The sequence below is a fragment of the Penaeus chinensis genome, chromosome 36, assembly GCF_019202785.1.
Source record: "Penaeus chinensis breed Huanghai No. 1 chromosome 36, ASM1920278v2, whole genome shotgun sequence".
NCBI lineage: Eukaryota > Metazoa > Arthropoda > Malacostraca > Decapoda > Penaeidae > Penaeus > Penaeus chinensis.
In genome coordinates this window covers 5,553,729-5,565,447 of record NC_061854.1, presented here as the reverse complement: position 1 = coordinate 5,565,447, position 11,719 = coordinate 5,553,729, and the positions used below count along the sequence as shown (strand labels likewise).

At 49.9% G+C, this 11,719-nt stretch overlaps 1 protein-coding gene across 1 annotated transcript in view; it reads right to left on the bottom strand.

The window, feature by feature from the left end:
* Positions 1 to 633: 633 nt before the first annotated feature.
* Positions 634 to 11,719, bottom strand: part of LOC125044955 (neural-cadherin-like) — a 75,692-nt gene continuing 64,606 nt past the window's right edge. Inside the window, exon 3 of the mRNA XM_047641929.1 lies at positions 634 to 689. Coding sequence (XP_047497885.1) covers positions 649 to 689 — 41 coding nt within the window. The 3' untranslated portion in view covers positions 634 to 648. The remainder of the gene's footprint in view (positions 690 to 11,719) is intronic.

Below are 11,719 nucleotides of genomic sequence, written 5' to 3'. Positions count from 1 at the left end.
GGGGGGGAGAAAAGGAAATACCAACAGATCGCCTCACTAATACAAATACACTACACCCAACCCACGACAACCGACGACCACCGACGGATTATTTCCTCGTCCCACATTACCGAACGTTCACGAGAGACAGCGCCACTCCGTATTACTTACAACCTCTCCTCATTATCCATTCCGTATAAAAAGTTACGGCACGGCGATTGCACGTACTGCCAAGGTCCTACGTCACGCCAGCCTCGTTCCTTTGCACATAACGCAATTCGCAATGGCGCTGTCGGGACTTCGGTTACGGGAAAGGGACTCCTGACCGCGACCGTACACTACCCCCCCCCCCCTGCCAGGTTTTGCATGGCGGGCTGAAATTACGGTCATGCAAAAAGCGGCAAAGGGTCTGGCCCGCATGGGAACAAAAATGCTCGCGCTTTTGTCCCATCTTCTCATTCGTTGCTCAATGCAGCAACAAATCTTATCTCGCTCTCTCCATTAGGGTCTCCACACTATCTCTATTTATCTATTTCGTGGTTTGCCTTTGTCTTTTTTCTATTTCTGTCTCTCCCGCTGCCTCCTCTTCCCCCTCCTTGTCCATCTTACCGTGACTTTCCCAGGAACTGCGGTTTAGACAGAGCAAACACCGTAAGCCTCGTCTTAGACCTACTGTTTCCTGGACTCCACAGACCGGCACGAAAACTCACCTGGAAAAAAGAGAAACAAAATATGAGCATATTGTTATACACAATTTCATGAATATATCAGTGAATAGTCACAAGACTCCATAAACTTTTATTCGTAAAATCAAAAACAAAACAAATAGCATAAAATGTATATACTTATCAGTCCAAACAACTAAAATTCAAAATCACCTTTATATTCCTCTTGTGTATGTAACTGTAAGAATGTACGTACGTTTCGACTTGTGTGTACGCATCGAGAGCAACGCTACGTCTCGCAAAGCCACATAACGGTATCACAATCCCGGTCCCATTATGAAAATATCTTAACCGCCCCACTAAAGATAAAATAAGGCATCGTTATCCCGCAGTGCCATTAGAACTTATCATCAATTATCACGAGAGTCATCCCGCACAAAACGAATAGAGCCCCCTCCCCTTCCCCTCCCTCCCCCTCTATGTTGCCTCCCACGCCCCCCCCCTCTCCCCACTGACATCTAACTAGCAGAGAAAGACAATAATGGGAGCACAATTATCATCATGCCAGAGTTATGGCGCTCCTAAACCACCCCCTACGTCCCCCTAACCCCATATCTCCCCCTATGATTATCTGATAATGGTATGGCTCATTTCAATGCTTTATTTTGCCTATCCCCCCATCCTGCTTACCCTTCCCCACTCCCTCCTCCCATCAACCTCGGGGAAATGACAGCTTCATCGCCTGATCATATTTTCAAAGCAACAATAGATTACAATTGATGCTGATAACAGTGAAAATGAAGATGACTGGGATAAAATGACGTAATAATTAGAACGACAACGGTGCAAATGACAATCACATCAGCATCATTATCAGCCCTTCTTCTCCTACATCTTTCTACAGGGCCAAATTACAATACTTCTGCCCTAACTACCTTCGCTCATCATTACCCCCCCCCCCCCCATGCCTTTAAGCTACGCTACTGACTGGCGTCCTTCGGGTCACACACCCCTTCAGTCACTTTCCTCTGTCCTCTCCCTCTTCCCTCTCACCCACTCCCTGATTACGTTGCATGTTGCAATAAAGTCATCAAGGTCACAGCCAGACCATCATGCCACATTAACCACTTAACTACTCCCCCCCCCCATCCCCCACCTCTATAACATTCACCCCCTCCCTTTCTCCTACGCTCGCCCTATCCTGCCCAACTCCACTCTCCCCACGCTCGCCGCTCGTGTCTACCTCTCCTCCCCTTTCCTCGCCCCCTACAAGGCCTTTCCCACACGCAGCCCCGCCCTGACCTTAACGCCGCCGTAACTCTACCGCGCTACGACGGCAGAAATGTGCCGCACAAATCCCGCAACTGTCGCTGTGACCGTCGTCTACTTCCCCTCCCGCTCGGCAGGTGGTGTAATATATATCTTAATCACAGCATCGCCTCTTTGTCTCGCTAGCCGGCTACCGGTAATGAACACTACATCGTCCTCTTCCCTTTCCTCCCTCTCCTCTTCCTCCTCCTCCTCTTATTTCCTTTCCTTCCCTTTATTTTCCTCTCCCTTTCCTCCTCCTCCTCTTCCTCTTATTTCCTTTCCTTTTCCTTTCTTTCCCTCTCCATTTCCTTTCCCTCTCCATTTCCTTTCCCTTTCCCTTTTCCCTTTCCATTTCCTTACCCTTTCTCATACAACCACTTTCCTTTCGCAACACGCCCATGCATACGGAAGGCCATAAAGTGATCTTGTCGGCGGCATTTACTTGCACGCGCGCACCCGCAAATGCCACGGACGCACAGAGTCAGGGCCATAATCAGTCGGGAATTATGGAAATGTAACTACCTTCCTCCGTCTGTCCGTGCTGCCATTGCCGCTTAAACACAAAGCCAGCAGCGACGTCAGCCACGGCCACGCGACGCAATTCTTTCCCTCTACATTTCACCCTCGAAAGACTAAGCCCGCTGGAATGTCCATCGGCGAAGAAGCCAACGGGGGGATATGGGTAATAACAACGGTTCTTGTTTTACACGCTCCAAGACAGACTGACAGATAAACAGACAGAAAGGCAGTTTGAAAGAGTAGAAGATGGTCAGACAGACAAGACATAGAGGGACACAAAAATGAGAAGAAATAGGGTGAAAGTTAAGGATTGCCTCAACTGAATAACGGGAAAACTAAAGTATCTTACATAAAAGGTAAAGGGAAAATAAGTTGAAGAATCTAACGAAGAGACAAAGGGAAATACAAAATAAGAAATCGAATTGGAAAAGATCTCATGTTCCAGGCTTAAGTGGAAAAAAAAAATATCACAACAGACTCAACCTCGGAGAAACAAGCAATCGGATAAACAAATACACAAGCGCATGGAAGCACAAAAACATGCAAAAAAGCACACACGCGCGCGTATCCTTGGGAGCAGGCCCGAGAGCCCCTCCCCCTACCTCCCCCGCAGCTGGCGTCCCCTCACGAAGCATAACTGCCAAAGGTCGGGGTAATGAAAAGATAAATCTGGACCACAATGGATCCCCGCCATAAGACGTCGCGGCCTAAAATGTTATACGTAAATTTGCGCTCACTGCATCGTACACCCTACATCCATTAGCGCGGCAGTGGAATGGACCCACAAATGTTTCGCAAGAAGGCGTCACGGCGTGACTAAACGAAATCCAACTGTGTAAGTAAATGGCGTGTGTTGTCATCCTGCTGTACAGAAATCAACGCAGTGACGCAATTAATTTTCAAAATTCTGGCTTTCACTGTAAGTGCAAATAAAAACTGCGAACTCGTGAAGATAAGAGCAACAAGATGTAAACGCGAGCTGTTTCTGCACGACGCGTTTATGTGGCAGAACCCTCGTTCCTTCCCGAATCTGGGTACTAGATTTCCTCCCTGCAATCAAGGCGGGACAAAGTGGTCATATCATGCAACACTATCAACACCACTCTCTTCCGCGGTCGCCTCTATTCGTTCTGCTTTCTACCCCCTCCCTTATTCTCTTCTTCGGCCCCCCGCTCGCCCCCCTCTCTCTCCCCTTCTTTATCTGGCAGGGAAGGGGGATGGCGGCACCCCATGGATATTTGCAGGAGTCACAAATTCCAGAGTATCTTCCCTCCTTCCGGGTGGGATAAAGCGACATTTATAAGACCGGGATGGCGGCGTCCTCGTATATCACGACGCCTTCTCCCCCTTTCCCCCTCCCCCCCATCCTGCCCCTCTCCCCTTCCACGTTCGCTCTATTCTGCCCCTCTCACCTTCCCCTTCCCTCTCCACTCCACCCTCCCCCTCCTGCTACTTCCCCCACCACTCAATCCTGTCCTTTCCTTCCTCCTCCTTCCGTTCCACCCCCTCCTCCCTTCCACTGTCTTTACTCCCTTCCTTTCACAATATACAGACGTTGTGTTACTCCCCTCCCCCCACCCTTGATCCACCCCCAAATCTCTCTCTCCTCGCCATCTCTCTTTCTCTTTATGTTTACTGACGTCTCCTGTGTCTGACCTTCCACTTCCTACCTCCTTTCCTTTCTTCTTTTTGTTTGCGCTATTTAATAAGTGCCCTTTTCATTACTTTTATTTATCGGTTAAATCGTTCTTCTATCTCTCCCTTTTCCCTCTCTTAACATCTACTAATTCGCTTCACCTCTCCTACACACAGGCAAACACACACTTCCCTTTCGCCGTAAATGCAGGAAAAGCAGGAAATTCGGCCCACTCAATCTTGCTCTTCATTGTGGTATTTCGGCAGCCACTGCCCTCCCTACCCCCCCGTTCTCCCTCCCCTCCCCCGTCCCCCTCTCCCAATCCTCTCCTCCTCTCTACCGCTCTTCCCCTCACACAGTCCTCTCCCCCATTCTCCCTCCCCCCCTCCCCCTTACACAAGCTTCACCTCATCCTCCTCAGCATCCCCCGCCCCCCTCCCACCTCACACAATCCTCCCCCCGTACTCCTCCCCTCTCCCTCCCCCTCACACAACCCCCCCACGTTCTCCCTCGACCCCTCCTCCTCCTCCTCCTCACACAATCCTCTCCTCCATTCCCTATCCTCCCTGACTGCAAGCACCACCTCTGTGTACCCAGACCCTAAGTTGAAGAGGGGTAAAAAGGAGGACAAAGAGGAATAGAAAAGATGAAAAGGAATACGGTGTAGAAAAGGAAGGAGAATAGAAGGAAAATAAAATAAAACTAAAAACGGCGAAGAAAAATGTAGGAATAATGCAGGAAAAAGAAGACAGGGAGACGAAGAGGAGGAGGAGGAGGAGGAGGAGGAGGAGGAGGAGGAGGAGGAGGAGGAGGAGGAGGAGGAGGAGGAGGAGGAGGAGGAGGAGGAGGAGGAGGAGGAGGAGGAGGAGGAATCCGATGATGGCGAAGGAAAAGAATAATCCCAAAAGCAAGAAAACGAGAAGAAAAAGAAGAAGGAACCCCTTGGAAATAGTGTCGCATGTCGGCCAGTCTCAGCAGCACAACATTCCGGGGCAGATGGGTCTCATTTCCTCTCTGAGCCACGGCAGTGATGCCCTTCCCCTTCCCCCTCCCCCCTTCCCCCTTCCCCATCCCCGTCCCCGTCCCCTTTCGACCCCCCCTCCACCCTCTCCTCCCCTCTCACACCGCCTCTCCGTCCTCTTTCGCCCCCTCCTCCCCCTCACCTACTCCCTCCCCCCCAAAACCTCTCCATGGCCCATGCCTTGTCTCAGCCGTTCCAATGTCCCCCTCCTCCCCTCCCCTCCCCTCCCCTCCCCTCCCATCCCCCCCTTCCCCGCTCAAAAAAAAATAAAAAATCATAACCTCCATTTTTCCTTGTTTCTTTTTTTTTTCACCTCAGTCATCTCACCTTCCTCGATATCCACTCTATTCTCAGGGAAAATCGTGGTATGGGGAGATGAAGTACAAGGGAAAAAATCCAACTAGTCCAAGGGGTGAGAGACAGGGAGGAATCATTCTAGTTCAATAGCTTCGACAAGAAAGAAAACGGGGAATGAGAAAAGGCGAAGATAATAAAGAAGAAACAAGAGACAAAAGGGAGGAGGAGGGGGGGGGGTAGTAAGATCGACGAACGGAAGGGAGAGACCATAAAAGATAAAGAGTGGAGCCAGGGAAGAGGGTCGAAATGAGGGGATGTCTAACTTTAGATGAAAAGACGTGCGGGCGAGAGAGGAAGAATGCGAGAAGAGGAGAGGATAAAAACGAGGAGAAGGAGGGGATGAGGGGAAGGGGGAGATGAGAAAGGGGATAGGAAGCGACGGCCGTTCAAACAACGAAATAGAAAACAAGATAAAAAAAAAACGAGGGTAATGTTATGAATGCACGTATATGTATGTGTATGTACGTACATGCGTGTGTCGAGGCTGATACAAAAAGAAGCAAATACATATGAGGAAGCATTTATGACCCCCAAAACATATACAAGGCGATATACCTTGAAACATCCTAAAAAATACCAAATGCCTTAACAACCACAGACTAATGACGACCATGTAGAAAAACAATAAAATAAAACAAAAATCCGCAGAAAATATACAAAAGCGATAATGAGATACTACAACAAAAATAAACCTGGAGAAACGACCGACTTGCGGGAAAAGACGGGAAAGCATTAAAGGCCAATAATAATAAGTGCCACTAAAACCGCCGAGACTCGCCCAGACGAAACACGTGGCCAAAGATGAATGGCCCCACAGAACACGCGGCGGCCTACGTCTGGAGCACGAAGGTCGTCGAGGGCTTAGGACAGGCCGCTCAATGCCAAGGGTCCCTGCCCAGACCTCGGGTAACAGTTCGTCACAAAGCCATTGTCCGGGGCAGGTAGAGGCCGAGGAAGGCGGATAGACACACCCGAAAAGGAGGTAAGGAGAGGAATAACTTGGAGGGGGGAAGGAAGAGGGAGAAAGTGAAAGAAGAAATGGGAGAGGGTGAAAGGAAAGGAAAGGAAAGGAAAGGAAAGGAAAGGAAAGGGAGAGGCAGGGAGGGAGGGAGGGAGGGAGAAGGAGAGGGAGAGGGAGAGGGAGAAGGAGAGGGAGAGGGAGAAGGAAAGAGAGAGAGAGAGAGAGAGAGAGAGAGAGAGAGAGAGAGAGAGAGAGAGAGAGTGAGTGAGTGAGTGAGTGAGTGAGTGAGTGAGTGAGTGAGTGAGTGAGTGAGTGAGTGAGTGAGTGAGAGTGAGAGTGAGAGTGAGAGTGAGAGTGAGAGTGAGAGTGAGAGTGACAAGGAAGAGGAAGAGGTAAGGAAACGATTTACGTAGGGGTTGGGGTAGGGAGAGGTATGGGGAGCGGTGATATAGGGGATGGGGGTGAGCGGGTAGTAAAGCGGGAATCATTAGAGGCAACATCAGCAAATTAATAAATAAACCATTAAATTGACAGACAGGCACGCGAGCCAAGAACAGGCTGTCACGTGCCTGGGCAGTGGGGGAAGGGACCCCAGGGAGGGCAGGAAATGGGGGGAGTGAAAGGGAGGCACACAACACACGTGGCGAAGGCACGCGCGGAGGGCCAAAAATTCGACAGGCATGTGATGGATAGACGCCGTAAAGGGGGCGTGAGAGTCGAATGGGGAGAGGGTAGGAGAGGGTAGGAGAGGGCAGGGGAGGTGGGAGGGGGAGGGCAGGGGAAGGGGTCGAGCGCCCGATGCCTGGCACAACAATAGGTCTTTGTTGCACATTATCTATGCGCCTCAAGGCTGACGTGGAAGGACAAAGAAGGTCGTCGAAGGGAGAAAATATTACGGTGAATACAACTGTCCGCGCGGGCGAGGAAGACACCGCGGGGAATCTATCACACGAGGAAGGGGCAGCGGAATCTCATCGATGCAACCCATCAACACACGCAAGAAGAGAACATACAGAATGCCGCACACTAACGCACTCTGAGGACAGAGCAAAGAAACCGAAGAGTAGGCCCTCTTAAGTTTATTTTCCCTAGTTCACACCATCTACTTCGAGCCCAAACAAACAAAAGCAGAAGGGGTGTGGCATGCATGTGTGGGCGGAGTAAGTCTGACCACACCCATGTCTGGCGGCTGACATCGTGGACGCGTGAGGAGGCGGGTATAATCGCAATTTTACTAAAGAAAAAAAGGGAAAAAAAAAAAAAAAAAAGACTGACCTGACTTGCGGTTCTATGATGACCAACCACTGAAGTAACTAATAACTATCTCAATATGTCTGCTGTACGCTCATACGGTCCTTTAAACACCACCTCTGTCTCCTGCGGCCTCCGTTATTTCCTCAGCTCACACGTGATGCGCCTTTCCGCTGCCCTTTTAAACCCGTCTGCTAATGTCCTACCTCCCTTCCCCCTTCCTCCTCCCGCCTAACCCCAAACCACCCCCCATACCATACATTTCCCTTCCTCCTCTTCCTCTTCTCTTTAACCCCCCCCCCCTTACCCTTCCATACCCCTTCCTAACTTCCCCCTTAACCTCGCAAGGAAGACAAAACACGCCTCTAATTTCCGCGTGGCCGAGGAAGCCGGAGGAAACGAAAAGCCTCTAATTTTGTAGGGAATTTAATCGCCTCCACCATCCCTTTCCCCCCCCCCCCCCCTCTCCCAGTACTAAAACTCGACTCGACTCCTTAAACCTGGCTAGGCACAGAAGCAGGAAAAGGACGGGGAAGAAGGCTGCGGCAGAAGGAAAAACAATGAAACGGGTGTGCGCAGGACGGGTGAAAGGGGGGGGGGGCTTGAATCTGTTTGTCCGCCCCTCACCTTTCTTTCTTTTTTTATGTTTCCCTCTCTTCTTCCCTCTCTTCCCCCTTCTTTCACACCCTCTTCCTATTTTCTTTTCTCTTTTCCTTTTTTTCCCTTGGCTTTTTTTTTTTCTTTTCCCTCTCTCTCTCTCCCTCTCTCCCTCTCTCTCTCTCTCTCTCTCTCTCTCTCTCTCTCTCTCTCTCTCTCTCTCTCTCTCTCTCTCTCTCTCTCTCTCTCTCTCTCTCTCTCTCTCTCTCTCTCTCCCTCTCTCTCCCTCTCTCTCCCTCTCTCTCCCTCTCTCTCCCTCTCTCTCCCTCTCTCTCCCTCTCTCTCCCTCTCTCTCCCTCTCTCTCCCTCTCTCTCCCTCTCTCTCTCTCTCTCTCTCTCTCTCTCTCTCTCTCTCTCTCTCTCTCTCTCTCTCTCTCTCTCTCTCTCTCTCTCTCTCTCTCTCTCTCTCTCTCTCTCTCTCTTAGCTGGCACTCGAGACACTCAAAGAATGTACATCTGTCAGGCGCTGCAGCTCTGTTTTTTATGTCTCCGTGTAGCACCTTAAGACGGTAGTTGTTTGATCTGCAAAAGCCGCAAGGGTTCTAAAAATAAAGAGTGCCATTCTGACTGCAGCTTTACTCCACCATGCGGAAAAAAATACAGATCTTTTCATCAACCCAATCCTCTGATGTTTACTAATTGTGCTATTTGTGGAAATGTCTTTATATGAACACATATGTCATTTTATTACGAACGTTCATTAATATCCCTTCATGCAGCAAAATAAGTAGGGCAAAGTCTACTTCACCGAATACCGGTCCTACTTAACGACGACACACGTGGACTCTCACATATGGTTGTAGCTTCTCGTGACCTTCCTTTGAAACACCCCCCCCCCCCCCCGTTCCTCCTCCTTCCTCGTCCGTGCATGGTTCTGGCAGCGGGTGTTGGCACGGTGCACCGCGCAACACAGCCATGGGGGGGCTGGCGGGGCTGCCACAGAATAAAATGCGCGCGAGCAGCCACTATGTTGTCGTTGTTGTTTCCGCTATTACTATTGCTGTTGTCGCTCTTGTTATGTGAAGAGTTCGCGTGGCATATTAAGTACTGGGAGAGTGGCCCGGTACACCGAAACAACTTGTAAAGAAACAACTCACTGCGCCACTCGCTAGCCAAAACTTTGCCAAAATTCTCCCTGAAAGCTCATGAAACTTAAAAGTCCCACGGTGAGGCAGGACAACAGTGCAGCGCGTGTACTGGGGCAGGCAGAGCTCTCGTGTTTATAACCTCGTCCATCCTGTGCAATGGCCCAAAAGTTCCCTGTACAACACGACCGCTCAAGCAAGAACACGAACGACGACATTACTCCAGAATTATTCACATTTCGAATTCTCAAAACAAACCTGCCGACGTCGAATATAAAAAAAACGCCAATAAAGTATACACTGCACGATGCAATCACATTATCATCGCTTAGCTTAGCAGCTCACGCAGCATTTCCAATGTGTTCCCCTCGCTCTCTACTTGCAAACCTTTGCGTTCGAGAGCGGGAACGCTGTAGCTCGCGGTTGGTCTAACTTTAGAAACGCAAAAAAAATCGAGTTACCTGCCATTTCATGTGCACAGGTTTACCCTTGGCGGCGGTCAGGTGGGAAGAAGAGAAAGGTAAATGATTGAAGAGGGAGGGAGATAGGGAGATGAGGAGAGGGTGGGAGGGGGTGAGGGGACGATAACTGGTGGAGGAGAGATCAAAATATTAAGGCATGTTGTTCACGACCGAGAAGAAGGTTTAGCAAACACTGAGCTCGAGGATTATACACACACCGAGGCTCATTAGCCCTCCCTGCGCGAGCCCCACAGTTACTGCCTCTCGCTAACAAACTCACAAACGCACCCAGACACGCACGCTGCCTACGCAGGGAGGATTGCGTTCTCTTATTTACTCTCTTGGCCTCTCTAACCTCTCAATCCTTCCCCTCTTCTTTTTTTCTCCTCTTTCTATCTCCAATTTTCTTAAAAGTTAATTTCAAAGAGACAAAAATAACCGCCTCCCTCACCTTGCTGGATACTGCCAACTTCATCACATGCTCATTTACCTAAGATTATATTTAGTAACATTATTGCCTCATAACAGCTCGGCATTCGACCTGAATAACTCCATTACCGGCGTCGGCGCTTGTAAAGTTAGGCTTAAGCAAGAGGAAACCATTAAAAATATACAGAATGACGAAGCCTTCCCTCTGATCTGACACATCATACAACGATGATGGGAACATAAAAAAACAAAAACAGGGCAACTCGAGGTGTCTAGGCGTAGGCAACCCGATCTCACTTGACATCTTCACGGTTTCTCAGAGTGGCATGCTAAGGAGGAGGAAATGTAGAGATGACAGGCGCGTGGAGCAGCTGGCGGCCGAGGTGGATGAGAGAGCACTTTGGAAACGACAAGTGACGTGAAGGCTGTCGGTGCCGCGTAAAAGCTGTTGGTGAGCGAGACGCCGTAGCGAGACGCCGTAGCGAGACGACGACTTGCCCTGCGTGTACTTTGCATCAACTGGAGCGCGGATATGATGTGGGGAAGAAATAGACCAGGCGGCCTTCACAAGCCTCGGGTATGTCTACTTGAGTTATAGCCACTTCCGTCAAGCAGATTACAGAAAAAGAGATCATTAAGTTTGATGAATGATGAAATTCATAAATAAAAACAAGTAAATATATACATTAAACAAACAAATAAATAAAAATAATTTTGATGACTAAATAAACAAACAAATATAAAACAAAAAAATAAACAAACAAATGTAAAACAAAAAAATAAAAAACAAACAAATCCAGTAAATCTCGAGCGTCATAAATAGCCGCCCCGGTCTCGCGGCACCGGAGAGCCTCCGCCTCATCTGCCCGGCGTTTCCCCGGCCCGAGGAGCGGTGCGTGCGAGGCAGCTGCTGACGCGGCGACAAACACGCACGCACAAAGACCTGGGTGTGTGGACGGCCAGGTGGGAGGGAAGTGGTTTCTCGAGAGCTCTAAGATGGCTGCTCGTGTACATCAAGGACTGCACGAGAGGCCTGAGGGCCGGAGTACATGGAGTACTGTTCAACGGGGGTCAGGAGGTACGAGGCTTGCGTTAATGCCTTTCTCTAACGTTTTGGCTGACATTGGTTTATGCCAGAAGGGGGGGAGGGGGGAGGGGGAGGGGGGGGGGGGGAGGGGGGAGGGGGAGGGGGAGAGAGAGAGAGAGAGAGAGAGAGAGAGAGAGAGAGAGAGAGAGAGAGTGAGTGAGTGAGTGAGTGAGTGAGTGAGTGAGTGAGTGAGTGAGTGAGTGAGTGCGTGCGTGCGTGCGTGCGTGTGAGTGCGTGCGTGCGTGCGTGTGCGTGTGCGTGTGCGTGTGTGTGTGTGTGTGTGTGTGTGTGTGTGTGTGT